General features: G+C 48.7%; 1 protein-coding gene across 2 annotated transcripts in view; it reads right to left on the reverse strand.

Moving 5' to 3' along the window:
- The window catches only part of FYCO1 (FYVE and coiled-coil domain autophagy adaptor 1), a 74,122-nt gene that overhangs the window by 5,612 nt on the left and 50,725 nt on the right, over positions 1–17,785 (reverse strand). For both annotated transcript variants that reach the window (XM_079795083.1, XM_079795082.1), the window contains exons 15-16: positions 13,315–13,410; positions 5,026–5,236 (exon numbers count right to left, since the gene is read on the reverse strand). In XM_079795083.1, coding sequence (XP_079651209.1) covers positions 5,026–5,236; positions 13,315–13,410 — 307 coding nt within the window. The remainder of the gene's footprint in view (positions 1–5,025; positions 5,237–13,314; positions 13,411–17,785) is intronic.

Genomic DNA, 17,785 nt, shown 5'->3' on the forward strand with positions numbered 1-17,785 from the left:
ATGTTTCTAACTCTCTATCCCTCTCTCTTCCTCTCTGTGAAAAATCAATAAAAAATATATTTTTAAAAAAAGAAATGCAATTTAAATGTAAAGATACAAATAAGTTAAAAGTACAAGGATGTAAAAAGATGTACCATGCTACACTAGTCAAAAGAAAGCTGGATTGACTATATTAACCCTTTGCACTCGCTTGCTTTTTTCTCGATTCCTTTATTCTAATGCTAACTGTGTCGAGTCACACTCGACATTCGAGTGCAAAAGGTTAATATCAAAGTATTATCTCAAAGAATATGACCAGGGATAATTTCATAACAATAAAGATGTCAAATCATCAAGAGGACATATTCCTACACATTTATGCTCCTAATGACAGAGCTTCAAAACACATGAAGCAAAAAAATAAAATAAAATAAAATAAAATAAAAGGTAGAATTACAAGGAGAAATAAATTCACAATTATAGTTGGATAGTTCAATATCTCTCAATAATTGAGGGGATAAGTAGACAGAAACCCAGTAAGAAAATAGGCCCTGGTCAGTGTGGCTCAGTGGGTTGGAGCAGTGTCCTGAACACTGAAAGGTTGTGGGTTCGATCCCTGGTCAGGGCATGTATGGGAGGCAACCAATCAATGTTTCTCTCTCACAATGATGTCTCTCCTTTCCCCTCTCTCTAAAAATCAATAAAAAATGCAAACTAAAAGAAAGGAAATAGAAGACTTGAACAACACTATCAACAATTTGTTCTAATTGATTATTATAGAACACTCCACCCAACAACAGCAGAATACACATTCTTTCCAAGTGCACATGGAACATTTACCAGGTATTCTATTAGGCTGTTAAAAAAAACAACTTACATCTAAACGGATTCAAGTTATACAAAGTGTGTTTTCTGACAATGGGATTAGATTAAAAATGAATAGATCTCTGCAAAATCCCCAAATACTTGGAAACAACATCACACACTTCTAAATAACACACGAGTAAAAGAGAAATCAAAAGGGAGATCCCAAAGGCATGTAAGAGGGTGCACGGGGTGTGTCCCTGACACCACAGTACATTTGCTCTGGCTGGAAGCTGCTGGTGGCAAGGGAGTAGGACGGGCCCCAGACAAGCCTGGAGGGGACAGAGATGCATGAGGACCTACTATGTGTGGGCTCTGTGGCAGCTACTTCTGCACATTATCTCTTTAAGTTTCATTAATGTTCGATAATATTCTAATTCCACTGGGGTCTGAGATCCCCGGGGAGCCGAGTGGTTGGGTTTGTTTCTGTGGTCCATGACCTAAAACTTCTGAGCCTGGCCTGAGACACTCCTGCAAGCACAGGTAGGAAGGAGCTGCTGGGCAGAAAGGCTGCCATTTCTACAGGGACACCTGTGCGCCCTGCATCTCCTACCTACACAGCCACAGCCTTGACTACAAAGCAACAACCAAGGGCTCGTTAAGGCAGGTCCTCTGAAGAGGATACATTTAAAATAAGACTCTTCATTATTTTAAATAAATACATCAAGACATCTAGGGGGGATTCATAATGGCTCTGGTGTCAGAGCTCATGCAGTTGAGGTGATGGGACGATAATGGCATAAACCTGAGGCAGGGCTCCACTGTGATGTTTGGGGACACCTCCTGTTGGCCTCCATGCCTGTGGTCATGCCCTGATGTAGGTGATGTGTCTGTAAAACAGTCCACGTTGGTTTAACTCAGTGGTCGGCAAACTGCAGCTCGCGAGCCACATGCAGCTCTTTGGCCACTTGAGTGTGGCTCTTCCACAAAATACCACAGCCTGGGCGAGTCTATTTTGAAGAAATGGCGTTAAAAGAAGTTTAAGTTTAAAAAATTTGGCTCTCAAAAGAAATTTCAATCGTTGTACTGTTGATATTTGGCTGACTAATGCGTTTGCCAACCACTGGTTTAACTGATCTTTCTATGGGCTCCAGTGGCTTGGGGTCCTGGTATAAAGCAAGGATTCTATACTAAATGGAAAAAGCCAGTTAAAAAGGCCACACACTGTCTGATTCCATTCACATGAAATGTCCAGAATAGGCAAGTCCATAGTGAGAGTAAGCTGGTGGTTGCTGGGTAGAGGTTAGAAAGGACGGCTAGTGGGTCCATATTTTGGGGGGATGTGATGAAAATGATATGAGTAGACAGTGGTGGTAGTTGCAAAACTCTGTGAATATACTCAAAAACACCCAATGACTTATACATATTAAATGGATGAATGGTATCTCGATAAGTAAGACGTTAGCCTGACTGGCGTGGCTCAGTGGTTAAGCATGGACCTATGAACCAGGTCACAGTTCGATTCCCAGTCAGGACACATGCCTGGGTTGCAGGATCAATCCCCAGTGTGTGTGTGTGTGTGTGTGTGTGTGTGTGTGTGTGTGTGTGTAGGGGGGGGGGAGGGGAGTAGGGGAGAGGGGTGCAGGAAGCTGGCGATCAATGATTCTCTCTCATCATTGATGTTTCTATCTCTCCTTCTCCCTTCTTCTCTGAAATCAATAAAAAAATTTTTTAAAAAAGAAGTTAAAAAGATCCTGTTCCCAGTCCCGGTTCCTCCCTTGACTCCCTCTGTGGCCCCACGCGGCCACTGAGTTTCTCTGACCAAGCCTGGGTCCTTTGCCCGGAGTGCAGGCCTGTGCCCTCACAAGGGTAGACTCTAGTTCCTGGTGTACTGTTTCTTTAACAAGTGCCTTCCCAAATTCAGTCTCTAAGCTCGGTGTCCAGGCATGGAGGAAGTCACCCTGGAGAGGGTGCGGCAGGATGGGGAGTGTCTGACCGGTGCCACCAGAGATGGGGCCGGCCTTCTGCTGTGCCGCTCCTGCCTGGACACTTCTTCTCTAACCCATGGCCCCATATGCTTCTCTTGGTTTGGCCCAGGGTCTCCTGCCCCAATCGCTGGCCCCCAGGCTGGGTTAGGTGACCACAGTGCCCCCTCCCTCTGATTATGACACTCACCCCAGAATCACGGCTGCCTATTTACTAGGGGCTCTGATTCTATCGTGAGCTCTTCAAGGGCAGATCCCACGGGCCCTACAGAGCCCAGTACAGAGCAGAAGCTCAATAAATGGTTGTAAACAGCACGAGCACACTCCCTGTGTCTGCACCTTCACAATCACACTGCATCCCGCTGTTTCTCGTAGGACCCAGGCTGTCAGGGGGCCACACAGGGGGGTCCCCAGGACCGAAGCTGAGGATGTGTGCTGGACCTTCCCCAGGGTGACATCTGTTTGGGGACCTCAGGCAGAAATAACAACCTCCACCTACAGCTGGCTGGGGACAGTGGGCCTGTGAAGGCAGAGGAGCAACTGAGCACCCAGCTCACTCCCCCAGCAGATGGGCTTCTTCTGCCCCCTGGCGTCCACTGTGGGAAAGGCAATGGTGGTCATAACCCGGAGAAGGCACCTGGAAGCCAGACAGGAGGACAGCTCCCCCAGGCCCCCGAGATTGTGATTCCTAGTACGAACCACACAGGTGTGGCAGGTGAGTGACTGGGAAGGGGAGAGACCCAGGGCTCAGCCACGTGTGGGCAGGTGGAATGGCAAAGGCCCGGACACCTGGTTTAGTCACCTCCTCCCTCCCGGCCACAAACACCCATAGTGTTAATCCCGGTGGTCGCAGTGCTAGGCGCTTGGTGGGCCTGGGGACCGGGAGGGTGAACAGCGAAGGTGCTGGTATAAGCTCTTGGCTGTGTGGCAGGGTCAGCGCGGAGCTGGTAAGTGCATCGGTATCATTGCTGCTCAACCAACCACACAGGCAAGGCACTATGCACATCAGCTTCCTTATCTGCAAACCGGACGAAGACCTGCCCATAGAGTGAGACACCACCCTCCCGGTGCCCAGCTGGCAGGTGACCCTGGGTCCATTCTCAGACCACATGCTCCAGGACCTCCGGGCTGGGGGATCGCCACCTCTCAGGAAGGAAGTGCCCCAAAGCCTCAGGGCACCCCAAATTGCTCTTCTCTATCCTGATTCTTGCAATTTTGGAAAATGGAGATTTGGACAAGGAAATTAAGGCCTAGGATCCACCCCTAACCCCCGTCCAGCGTGGCTAACTGTCCTCACCATTCCCTCCACTCAGTGAATCAAATGGAATTGGGGTTTTACCCAAACCAACTCTCATCCATTGTCCCCTGCACCATGTCCCTGCAGAGGTACAGGCATGGATTCTGACCCTCTTCCTCACCCCACATTCTATCAGCCACCACGGGTCCTGTTCACCTGCTCATGTCCCAAATTCCACCGCAACCTCTGCCCTCTTGACTTCCTCCCCTTGATCCAGCCCAGGGGCCCTCAACCTGGCCCCTCACCGTAATCACCCAGGGATGTCTGTGTCCCTGCCACACGCGGATCTCATTTCGTGGTCTGGGGAGTGGCCTCGACAGTGGAGCTAAAGACACTCCCCAGGTGTTTCTCATGTGAAGCCCAGGCTGAGAACTGTGGTCCAGGCCACCGTCAATATTGCAAGCTTAGGATGTCTTAGTGTATGAACTGGTATCTGGCATGAAGATTTCAAGTCCAACCAACCCAAGTGACACAGTGGCTATATTTTTGTGGTGAGATGTTGAACACCCAAAGCTAATGACCAGAAGCAGGGATCTCAGAAGATGGTGATCTCTCACAGTGATACTTAATTGCTCTGCATGCATGACTCTGTTAAAAAATAATCCTTACATTGAGCCATCCATCTGCATTCCTCAACATTTCAACTACCGATCTATCTGAAGGTCAGACTGAAGCTGTCTGACAAAGGAGTGACCTGCAGACATTTGAAGACTGCTCTCCTGAGCTTCCAGGTCTCTCCTTTCCCAAGCTGGACAAGCCCAGGCGCAGTGCCTGCTCTGTGATGCAGCCCAAAGGGCTCTCCCACCCTGGTTTCTCTCGGTGTCCCTCTCACAGCTGGGACCCAGAACTTTTCAAGAAAGGCCTGCCCAGAAGGCAGAACGGCCACGGCCCTGCTGTAGGGAGGGCCTGGCCAGGCGCCCTGATGTGAGCCTGGGCCCGCTGGAAGGGAGCTGGCCTTACCTTGCACTGATCCAGTGGTGTGTCCTCTGACTCCCTGAAGACCACGCTGAAGGAGATACTTTTGGGGTTGGAGGAGAAGACCCAGCTGATGGTGAGGCCTGCCTCAGCCACAGTGATGGAGATGAGGCTGTAGGTACTGGACCTCACAAACAGCTCCCTGTTACCTTCCCCAAAGCTGGCAATCTCATCCACTGTGAAGGGCAATTTTACCCTAAAAAAACAAATGCAGAGAAGGACCTGATCAACATGGGCAAACTGACTTAATGGTAATAAACTCCTTCAGCATTTTGTTGTCTGGGAAGCTATTTATTTCTTCTTCAATTTTAAATGATAGCCTTGCTGGGTAATATAGTCTTGGTTGTAGATCCTTGTTTTTTTATCACTTTGACTATTTCATACCAATTCCTTCTGGCTTAAAATGTTTCTGTTGAGAAGTCAACTGACAATCTTATGGGAGCTCCCTTGCAGGTAACTAACTGCCTTTCTCTTGCAGCTTTTAATATTCTCTCTTTGTCTCTAACCTTTGCCATTTTACTTATGATGTGTCTTGGTGTGGGCCTCTTTGGTTTCATCTTGTTTGGGACTCTCTACACTCCCTGGACTTGTGTTTCTTTTACCTTCTCCAGATTAGGAAAGTTTTCACTTATTATTTTTTCAAATAAGTTTCTCAAACCCCTTGCTCTTTCACTTCTTCTTCAGGTACCTCTATGATGCAGATGTTGTAATAGTTCATGTTGTACCAAAGTTTCCTTAAAGTATCTTCATTTAAAAAAAAAAAGTCTTTTTCTTTTTGCTGCACTAATTGGATATTTTCTGCTACCTTGTTTTCCAAATTGCTGATTCAAACCTCTACTTAATCTAACTTACTGTTTATTTCTTATAACTATATTCTTCATTTCATATTTTTATATTAATCATTTCTGACTGGTCCTTTTTTATGGTTTCTATGTCCTTTTTCATGCTGTTGAAGTTCTCACTAAGTTTCTTGAGCATCTTTTTTATTTTAAACAAATTCAAATTTTATTTATGTCAAAATAAACTGTACAAAATTGACTTTCTTCACCAAAAATAACAGCAATATTTTCTGTATTATTCCTAGATAAACGACAAAACACACTTTTTGTAGGTTTTCTAGGTTTTGCTTATAAATCAAGACAAGGCAGTAGATACAGTCATGGAAAAAGACAGGATAAAACAGACCAATCTGTTGTCAGTATCCATGATCTCTGATCCTGTCTTGACCCTGAAACAGAAGTGTTTGACATATACTTGCTAAAAAGCTTATGAAGATATAGGCTCAACAAAGGAATGTAAACAGCAACACCCAGATGTGGAACAATGGCAGGTTCTTCCTTCAATGTTTAACAGTAACTTGTTCCTTTAAGATCATCAAATAAAGACAAAATCTACCCTGAAATCCTTGTTTGGCAAGCTCCCGTTTCTTTCACTAGCTGGTAATCCCCTTAACTGTCCATTACAGATTTCTAATAGTATACTTAAAACTCCTGCTATTCAAAGGTTAGCCATGAGCTTCACTGTAAAGTTTTATGAAACATATTCCTCCCACACCTCCTCAAAATTTATTTCTTTGAAGAACTGATTACTCAACACCTGACAACTGGATCCACAGTGATAATAAATGTTATGTCTAAAATGATTTTAGTAGAGATCACGCAGAAGTGAGCTCTGCGGAATTTTCCGGGGAGCTTCATCTGAATATCAGGTTTGGTTGCCACCTGGGTGGCTTCCTCAAACCAAAATTCATGATAAACTTCAATATTTTCCATCACTTCATTCAGTGAATGCAGCACCACAGTCAAGCTACTGGCTTCAAAGAAGACATCAGATTTTTCCCCAAAGGCTCTTGTAAAAGATAGAACGTTTTTAAGAACGACAATGGTAACAACGAAATCAAAATCTGTTACTGCACTACAGAGTACAAATGCTCAGCCTGCTATACAGTTACTCCATCAATATTTGTATCATGATTTATACCATCTAAATGTAAAACAAGTGCTTATAGGCGGTCCACTAAAATTTCAAAAGCATCATGCCTGCCTGTCCACTGAGAATGGCAAATTTCCTTCGGTTCTTTATTCCTTTCTTCATTGTTCTGAAAGAGGACAGGAATTACATTGTCAAGCTCTAGAAGCAGTTGTGGTGACCGATGGGAAAAAGAACAAACTTCCTTAATTGTTCCTAATGCAACAGACACTCCCATAACAGGCACCGGTTTTGCCAACCACATAGTTAAGGCACAGGAAGAGCAGAGTGTGGAGACAGCTTGGGGGTATTTCTCCAAAAGTCTAGAAGCAACAACTTTCATTTTGGAAGAAAATCCACTGGACACAATGTAAGCCTGGCCACGACAATATTCCATGTTGAATCCCCACTTCTCGGTTATCGTAGTGTGAAATTTCATAGCCAAAATTTCACTATCAGCTTCATAAGGCAGGAAACCCACAAATTCCTCTCTCAGGGTATGAGCTTCGTCAACAAACCTCACTAACATGGGCAGGTGCTCTTCCCCTGCTACGTCTACTATGTCATCAGTGATGATGGAAAAGAGACTCACTTCCCTGAGCGTTTCTTCCCGAATGCAGCTCTCTCAGATCTCTAGCACCTGCTTCTTTCTGCTGTGCTTTTGAACAGAACAGTGTGTTGACTGCTGTTGTCTCAAAGCGCTTTCTCAGAACCTCTTCCCCAGAACTTATCCGGCACTCCAACAGTGCCTGAAAGTGATCAGGAGTAAAGAGACCTTCTGGGATTTCATCAGCTTCATGTCCATCTAGAGGTATGCTTTGTTTTCCCGTAAGAATCAAAATTTCAAATGAAGATTTTAAGTATTCTTTGTTTTCCTTCTCTTCAAGGGTTAAAGGTATTGTTGGTATAAGGACTAGTTCAACAGACCATAGAAGTCGCAAAGTGTTTGGCACATCATCGATAATGTTTATTTAGTTGATCAGGTGTTTTATTTTCTAAGTCTGCTCTCCTACAATTTTCCACCCACTTCTGGCATCTGGCCGGATCTCTTGGGAACCTGAAGAAGGCCAAATCCAACCACATGCTCTTCGCCGTGCAGTTGGGGGCCGCGCAGAAGTTCGGCATCATCACCCACCCACAGGCCGGCCCAGCACTCCCCTCTGCCTCCTCAGGGCAGCCGGGGAGGGGAGGCTGGCCGGCTGGCTGGGCAAGACAGGTGCCTCTTGAGCATCTTTATAACCACTGTTTTGTACTCTACATCTGGTAGATTGTTTGCTTCCATTTCATTTGTCTTTTTTTTTCTGGATATTTCTCCTGTTTTTTTCATTTGGGGCATGTTTCTTTGTCTCCCCATTTTGGCTACCTCTCAGTGTTCGTCTCTGTGTATTAGGTAGATCTGCTATGTCTCCCAGTCTTCATAGAGTGGTCTTACGTAGTAGGTGTGTCCCAGTGGCACCGTCTCTTTGACCACTGGACTGGATGCTCCAGGAATGCCCCTTGTGTGGGTTATATGAGCCCTCCTACTGTAACCGAGTCTTAATTCCGATTTGCCCGTTCATGTGTGGGGCTGACCCTCAGGCTGGCTAACTGTGAGGATTGACCCCGACCAGTGTACGAGCTGCTGTGCAGGAGTTGACCACACACACGAAGCAGAATTCACCTCAGCCGGGTCTGGTGCCCCTTGTGAAGGTAATTGGATCCTGCTCTGGAGTTGTTTGATGCTTGCCACTAGTTGGTTCTGGTGGCTCTTGGGAGGGACTCTGGTGCAGGTCAATGTCAGATACTGCCTGTGACTGGCCCTAGGCAACCTGTTTGGAGTTTTAAAACAACCCACAGTTTGTGGCTGCCTCTGCAGGGCCTGGGCATGTAGGACCAAGTTGTGCACCAAGGCTGGCATTCAGTAGCACTGAGCCTGGGGGCAGGTTAGTGAAAGGTACAAGGCACTCTGAGATTTACCTCTGCCTTCTGGCTGCCTGTTGGCTCAGTCACTAAGAGAGCTTCCGGCAGTACTCAGGTTGATGTAGGTTCTTAGTGAGTCACCAGGGAGGAGTGAGTGGTGTTTATCATTGACACAGGCTCAAACTCAGGTTCAGTGCTGGGTCTGAGGCCACTCACTCAAGTCCCGGGGTAACTATAACTAAGGCTAGCCTCCAGCTGCTGGTGCCTGCAGACCTTCGTGGTGGGGCAGGGTTTCAGGGAGTCGTCAGGGGGAGGCAGAAGAGTTTATCAGGCACAAACAGACTAAGACTTGGCTGTGTGAAGGGCTCTGTACTGGTTGGGCGTGTAGGAAAAAAAACTGACACCGTCTAAGAGCCACATAACCCTGTCTGTCCCGGATTCTGCCTCTCCTGTGAGAGGGAGGCAATGGTCAGTCTTGGGGGAAAGTAAGGGGTGTGGCCCCCACCCAAGAGCCACACAATTCAGTCACTAACACTCACTGAACCTGCCTGGACCTCTACACTCAGCGCCCAAGCAGCTGACTCCTCTGCAGGATGAGATCTTTGCTGCATAGGACCACAGGCAGTCTGGAGGGTGGGACTCTTGCATTTCCCCCAGGCTGATGCTGGAAGGAGAAGAGTGCTCCACCCAGGAAAGATAGCATCTACAACATAGGAGAGAAACTTAGGACAGGGACCCTGGTGGCCATTCCTTCAGCTCTCTCCCTGGAGCCACAAACCCCAGTCTCTCCTCACAGAACTCTAGTCCCTCCGCCCTCCCTCCTTTGGAGCCCGGGGTGAGTATCTGCCAACGAGATTTTGTGTGCTGGACCTTAAAGAGGGCACCTTAGTTTCCAGCAGGAAACCAAGGAGGACAGAATCCCCTGATTTTCACAGCCAGATGCTACGTGGTGCCTCTTTCCCGGCTCTGGTACTCTGGGCTGGGGAGCCTGGTGTAGGGTTGAGACCGCTCGCTCCTCGGGGGAACCCTGGCAGCTGAGATAGCCTTCTGGAATTTCAGCTGCACCCATTGGGGTGGGCCAGCCCTTCTGGAGTCTCTGCCCTTCCTACCAGTGTCTATGTGGCTTCTTCCGTAAATCCCGAGCTTTAAGATTTCTGTTCAGCTTGTCTTCAGTTGATTATTCAGGTGAGCTGTGCTATGTTCCAGCTGTAATGCCAGTCTGGTCCTGGGAGGAGGTGAGTGCAATTTCCACCTACTCCGCTGCCATCTTGGATCCCCTCCCCTGACTCTCTAATGCAGGGCTGGTAGGATGGCCTTGGGGAAAAAGGCTTCTTGGGGCTGTGCCCCTGGCTCTAACTCTCACGAGGTGGGTAAGAGCCTCTTCCAGAAGTGTGAAGGGTCTAGTGACAGGGAGTGCCTCTGCTTGCAGGCCCTCTGCAGGAGCCAGCTGGGATGTGAAGAATGAGGTGTGGAGCCAGAGGGGCCTGGATTCTGGTGCCTGCCTCACTTCTTACTGCTGCCGGCTGACTCTCTTAAGCCTCAGTCTCCTCATATGCAGAGACAGCCACCTGCCTCTTGCCTGGTGTGGAGATGGTGATAAGAGGAAATAGGGAAATCTCCTTGATGCCACCTGTCTTGACTAGGGGGCGCCCTGTCTTGCACCAAGCAACTCCAGAGGCAGCATGTAGCTCAGGGCTACAACCCGGGACTGTGGTGGGCTTGGGCCAGTCATCTCAACTCTGCCTTTCCTGGAGGAAATATGTTGCCTCCGGGGTGGAAACTAAAGCTCAGAGAGGTTAGGTAACTTGCCCAAGACTGAGCAGCAAGTGCTGGTGCTGAGAGTTCTGTCTGCCTCCAAAGCTGTGAGGATAGACAGAAACACTCCCCAAAGCTACGCTAACGAGAAGACTAATCCACGATTTAAAAACCCAAATGCTTTAAAAAGAACAGCTCTGATCTGAGTCATTCATCTTTGTGAAAACTGAATTCCATTAAACATGTTTCCATGTACTAAGCTTTATTTCTAATTATGGTATAAAAGGCCTTTCCAATGTTTACATTTTTCAAAGAATCTGAGAGTAGGCAGAGAGGTTCATTGTGGGGAAGAGGTCTTTCTTGTAACATGAAGTGTTACTACATTACCATGTGTGTAGTCACTTCCTGACGGAATACCCCGCCAAGGCTGGGGCTATCTTACAATTTATGTTCCAGAACTGTCCCGCATCGTCATTGTGATTGTGCCTTCAATTAATGTTTCTGGCCTTTCTAGACATTACATGTTCAGTAAAGAACAATACCCAGTCTCCCCAAAGGAGATGCAAATAAAGACAAATTAAGGGTTTGCTATCTCTGCTCAAATAAAATCTTAAATAAAAGCCTACTGTCCACAGGACTCGCATCATAAATATAAATTCTACTGGTCCCCCTACTCTGCCCTTGATCCCCAGTCATACTCCACGCCAACCTTTTCAGATGTAAATGAGAGTAAGTCACTCTTCTGTTCCAAACCTAATTTGGGGGCTCCCATGTCCCCCTCAGATTAAAAACCAAAGTCCTTACAATGGCCAACAAGGTCTGAAGTGATGTGGACCTCCCAGCCCTCATTCCCTCTCTGACCAGGTCTCTGTGCTTCAGCCACCCTGGCCCTTACCCTATGCCTTGAACATGCCGGTACCATCCTGCCTCAGGGCCTTTGCACTGACTGTTTTCTCTGCTTAGATGCTGGTACCTCACATATCTGAATGGCAACTCCTTTAAGTCTTACCTTCTTAGTGTCACTCTATCTAAAGCTGCAAATTCCCCTGACCTCTCACCCGACTCTTTGTTTCTTTCCCCTAGCAAGCTACCTTGCAACATCTATACTAATAAAAGGGTAATATGCTAATTAGACTGGGTCGACGGGACATCTTCCGGTCGTCCTGCCTTCCTTCCGGACAAAGCCACAGTGGCGAGGGCTGAGGCAAAAGTGGTTAGGGGCGATCAGGCCAGCAGGGGGGAGCAGTTAGGGGCGATCAGGCTGACAGGGGAGGGCAGAAAGGGGCGATCAGGCCGGCAGGGGAGGGCAGTTAGGGGCGATCATGCTGGCAGGAGAGGGCACTTAGGGGCGATCAGGCCGGCAGGGGAGGGCAGTTAGGGGCAATCAGGTAGGCAGGCAAAGGGGTTAGGGGCAATTAGGCAGGCAGGCAGGTGAGCGGTCCCGGATTGCGAAAGGGATGTCTGACTGCCGGTTTAGGGATTGGGCCTAAACCGGCAGTTGAACATCCCCGAGGGGTCCCGGATTGGAGAGGGTGCAGGCTGGGCTGAGGGACCTCCCCCCCCCCCCCCCGTGCATGAATTTCATGCACCGGGCCTCTAGTATTATATAATTTACTTATTTACTCATGTTTGTCAAACCCTCCTGGATTACATGCTGAACATGAGGGCAGGAGTCTTTTTCTGTGTTGTTCAATGATGTACTCGAAGGACTTAGAATGGTACCTGGTACACGGGAGGTACTGAATAAACATTGATCAATGAGTGACTAAATCTATTCAATGACTATTATGCAGCCAATGGACACAACACTGGAGAGAACAAGAATGCTATGGGGAAATACACATGCAATATTAAATTTAAAAAGACTGCAAAATACCATGTGCAATATTGAAGTAAAAATTATGTATATGTGTATAAAAAGACTGAGGGCTACATATCAATGTGATTTACTTATCTCTATTTTCCTAATTTTCTACAATGAAAATGTACTGTGTTTATGATAAAAAACAAAACAAAGTTATTTTCAAAAAAAGAACATAGGGCATAGCTATGGGAGAGGGGTGAATATAAAGGGGGATGGGAACTTTTGGGGGTGATGGACCTGGTCTGTACCATTTTTCTTTCCTAGTCCTAGGTTTCCTCTTTTGCAGCATGTTAGCTCAGGGCTACAACTTAGGAATGTTTTAGGCTGGAGCCAGTCTCATCTTCCCAACTCTGCCTTTTCTGGAAAAAACATGTTGCCTCAGGGGTGGAAACTAAAACTAAAGCTCAGAGAGGTTAGGTAACTTGCCCAAGACTGAGCAGCAAGTGGGGAGCACAGCTGGGTGGGCTTTGAGGTCGCTGAGATTGTATGAGCTGCTGGCCCAGCTGGGTGTGGGCTGGGCAGGATGATTGGTGACTATTACACTGTATTATTTGTCAAAGGCCAAGCATTACACACTATAAAGGGGGTCTTACTGTATATAAATTATACCTAAAAAAGGCACAACCACCGGTGCCCCGTCAGCCTGAAGGTGCTTTCCAGCTCCGGCACTGGGAAGCCAGGCTCCTCTGCCCCGAACCCACTGCCCTGGGATGCCCCTCAGGGACGGGCACTTTCCTCTCCCCCGTACCCACTGCCCTGGGATGCCCCGCTTGGGGATGGGCACTTACATCAGCTCTCCGGACTTCAGCAAGCAGATTTCCGCATCCTGCCCCAGGGCCATGTCTTCAGTGTCCTCGGGGGTTAGTGAGTTTGATGTGGTGTCCCTGAAATGTCACGAGAGTACAGCCATTTAGCTATCAGCACACAGGGGCCCACAACCTGAGGCCCACAGCTGGAGTCATGTAGCCAATATCAGACCCCATGGAAACCAAGAGGTCGTGAGACAGGCCCGCATAACCTGTGGGCAGAGGGCACTGGGTGGGAGAGGACAACAGGGCTGCAGTGATCTCTCTAACATCTTCCCCGCGGGTGTGGGGACGGGATGACCATACACACACGGACCACCCCCATCCCACACCAGCTGAGTTACAGAGAGAGGCTCTGACCTCTTGGCTTCCTTTGGACAGCCTGGATATCGTGCCTGCTCGCCACCAGAGCTCCCACTGCCCGACCTTGCTCCTGTCTGCCTACTGCTGGAGGCCGCAGGATGTGAGAATGTGCTCTCGGGGTGCAACTACGCGGGGGTGGTGAGGGCTGGCACTGGGAGCCCCCAGGGGTGTCTAGATCACCAGACACCCATGAGCGCCCAGGTGCCCGGCTGGTGCTGTCTCTGCACCGCTCACACCAGCCCATGACAAGCAGGACAGTCAGCCCCCCACTGGAGCCCACTGTGGCTCAGAGGGCAGAGAGGTAGCATAGCTCGGGGTGGGGGTGCTGGGAATCACCGCTTCAAGGCGGTTCCGGTCTGGGCTTTGCGACTAACTGCGTGACTCTGGCTAAGCCCTTTCTTCCCTGAGACTTGAGTTCTCTCTTCTCCAAATTTGAGGAGCTGGAAGCAGATGCACTCCAGGTTCTGCTGGCTTGAAGAAGCTGTACGTCTCAAGGAGAAGGTGCTTTAGTCTGCTTGGCCTTCTCTGCTCTCCCTAGGGAAGGGGCAGCAAAAACCTGGCCCAAGTGCTTACTAAAGTGCCTGCTGCCATCAAGGCAAGCCCTGTCATTCGCCATTCCGTTCCCCCAGGCCCTGCCCCACCTCTGCCCTCCTCCCTTCTTGTTGCTCTTCTAACCATGGCTTCCAGATCCCCCACCTCTGACCCGGGGACAAACAGAATCACAGAATGTCCCTCAAGAAGCAGCTCAAGAGACAGGGGTCCAGGGGAGAAGAGAGGGCCCAAGGCCACGCAGGCCGACCTCATTTCATTTGCTTTTATCCTTGTTCAAAGTGGAAACACCGTAAACGAGAAAGATCTATAACATATGATGAAACAAACTCTGAAAACTGCAGCTGGTTCTCTCCATCTTCCTACATTTAGGACAAAAGATGTCCTTACACATTGTTCCCTCTCTTTCTGCGTCTCCCCCGTCTCTGACCATCACGATGACAGACAACCCCCAGCAACCCACAAGGAGATGATTCCCAGAGTAGGAGCCTCAGACCCTCGCCGGTCCTGCCTGAGGCCCTGCGAGAGGGAGCTGAGAGGGGTGGGGAGGGGCAGAGGGGGGAGTATGCCTGGGTGGGCGATGAAGTTGGGAAGGTAGTGAGTAGTTTTCAATAGATTTTCAAACTGTGGGTCATGACCCACATAGTAGGTTGTAAATAAGTTATGGCCAACATTAGGAAAACAGACTGGAAATGACCAATGTATGTGGGGAGGGTTCAGTATTGTTTCATGAAGCTCTTGTTCTGATTTGAAGTCTACACATGTCCACACCCAGGGAGTCAGGTAACATGTACTCTCACTGTGGGATGTAGTACAAAATGTCCAAGCAGCTGTGTTAGAAGATGTCAAAGAATTTAAAAATGTGAGATTGACAGGGAACAAAAGCAAAGCCACTAGGGGGCAGCCTATCTCCTCCCAGACCCATTTCCTTCTGTTGTCATTGATGTGCTTTTCTAAGAAATGGAGTGAGAAAAACTCACTGCCCACAAGTGACCTTCCTCCTCCCAGCTCCAGCCATGGGAGCTTAATGCCAGCCACAGCAGCCTCGTGGGGAAGATGGCATGTCACACTTCCCCGAGCCTACGGCCAGTCCAGCTGAACCTGTCCTCATGCACAGGCATCTACGTCAACTTGCTCCACCCCCTGAGGGTGCTCATCTCGGCATCCCTGGGCACCTGCCCTGCACACAGCCTGTGCTCAGTAAGTGTCCAGGTTAGGTGCCTCGGGCTAAGGCAGTTTTCTGTCTCAAATGCCCCCAAGGGAGGACATGACCTAGGCTCCAATTTACTTATTTGTTTTTAAATATATTTTTATTAATTTCAGAGAGGAAGGGAGGGGGAGATAGAAACATCAATGATGAGAATCATTGGTTGGCTGCCTCCTGCATGCCCCACACTGGGGAGCAAGCCTGCAACCTGGGCATGTGCCTTGACCGGGAATCAAACTGTGACCTCCTGGTTCATAGGTCAACACTCAACCACTGAGCCACGCCAGCTGGGTAAGGCTCCAAGTTAGAACTAAGTAAGAAGAAAGTGGTGATCACAGACAAGGTGGATGCTGAGAAGTCCCCAGGAATGCAGTCCAGGGGTTCATGCCGGCCTGGAGGAGGGATCCTGGGTGGGGTCCTCCAGCTTGGTTTCTGCAGCTGCAATCTCTAGTATTTTCCTCCCACAGATCAAAATGCCTTGGCCTCTTTTTTACTGAATTGCTGTGCGTCAATTCTGCAGGCTGCTGGATAGCAGACTGCCCGCTCGTTTGGGTTGGCTGGGCAGGAAAGGATGCCGGGAATGCCCCTATGGCCTGAGGGTCTGGCTGACCATCTTCCTCAGGGGCTCCATCTACGGCTCTGCCTGGCCGAGCCCAGCACAGCTAGGAGTGGTGCTCTGACCCATGAGAGTCCTGCAGTCCCCCAGGTCCTTCACACTCTGGCTCTTGAACATTTTCTACTCCATCCCAGGGCAGCCTGCATCTGTGAGCAGGGCCCTGTGAGTGGCAGAGGTGTCTGGTTTACCATTGCACTGTCCAATAGATAGCCACTAGCTATAGCTATTGAAACTCAGATTCACCAAATTATTTTAAAGCCACAAAATGTGACTCTTTAGTTGCATTAGTCACACATCAAGTGCTCAGCAGTCACATGGGCTAGTGGCCACTGTGCGGGACAGCACGGGTCCAGGACGTGCCCGTCACTGCAGGAGACTCTAGTCAACAGCCTCATCTGCGAGGTTGGGGTGAGTCATTTTGTGGATCGGGGTATCCTTTTATTTTACGATTAAAGTAAATTCCTAGTAGTTCTTCTTTTAGTCACTGATTTCCTTTTGCCCAAAAACCAAGCAAACACTTCTGGTATTTTGATTTCTGATTACTTGGTAACTGTGGTCTGACATAACAAGACAAACCTGCAGGCCCATTCTCACAACCAACACCTGGGGGCGCCGCTGAGCAAGCCACACCCAACTCCCTGGCAGCCCTTTGGTTAGGCTGCCAGTGTTAGGATCTTTTCACTTACCCTCCACAGCCCTGTCACCCACCAAAGTCTTGCAGGCAGCCTCTTCTGCCAGCAGCTGTAACGGCCCCAGCCGGGTCCTGACAGCCTAACCGGAGTTCTGGCTCGAGAGTGTCAGGGGCTGAGGAAGAGCGAGGCCAGCGCAGCCTGACTTCCACGATAGGTGTGCGGCAGGCGGCTGCCATGCCCCTTGGGTTTTTCCCTCCCCCGTTTAGAAAACGTTGCAGTGAGAGGGTCGGACCTGCATTACCACCATTTGTCCACCACCCAGAACTGAAATATCATTGCTGACATGTACACAGAAGGAACTGTTTGACATTGAAATTGGGTCTCAAAAGAACAGTTGGCCCAGGAAGAAACTCACTACAGACTGATTCATTTGCCTTTCAGCATAACCATTATTGCTTGTCTCATTTTCGGTTCTTATAAGTGTATTTCTAGTAGGACATGATCTCACTCATCTAGGGGAAATGATGAACAACATAGACTGATGAACAAGAACAGACCCAGAGACAAGGAGGCATGGATCAGACTGTCGGGCCTCAGAGGGAGGGGAGGGGAGGGTGGGGGTAGGGGGGAGAGATCAACCAAAGGACTTGTGTGCACACATATGAGCCTAACCAGTGGTCAAGGACAACAGGGGGGTGGGGGCATGCGTGGGGAGAGGTGTGGGATGGGAATGGGGGGATGAGGACAAATATGTGACACCTTAATCAATAAAGAAATTTAAAAAAAGAAAATGTTGCAGTGTTCCAGGGGAAAGCCAAGGCATATGACTGGCTACCTCCCCTTAAGCAGCTTAGTTTTGTTTCCAAGAAAAGGAATGCCCTGAAACAAGGAACACTGCAAAAATGGGAAGACCACAAGAGGCACTTCGCGGAGGACTAAGTGCTTACCAAGTGAGAAGAGCGCAGCCGGGCGTGTGTGAGACAAGGCTCTGGTCCTTCACACTCTGGCTCTGGAACTCGTCCTAAATGACATGGCTGGCTTACCCCTTGTCTAACCCACATTCACATAGAAGCCATCTGGTTCCTT

This window comes from Cnephaeus nilssonii (assembly GCF_951640355.1).
Source record: "Cnephaeus nilssonii genome assembly, chromosome: 17".
NCBI classification, from domain to species: domain Eukaryota; kingdom Metazoa; phylum Chordata; class Mammalia; order Chiroptera; family Vespertilionidae; genus Cnephaeus; species Cnephaeus nilssonii.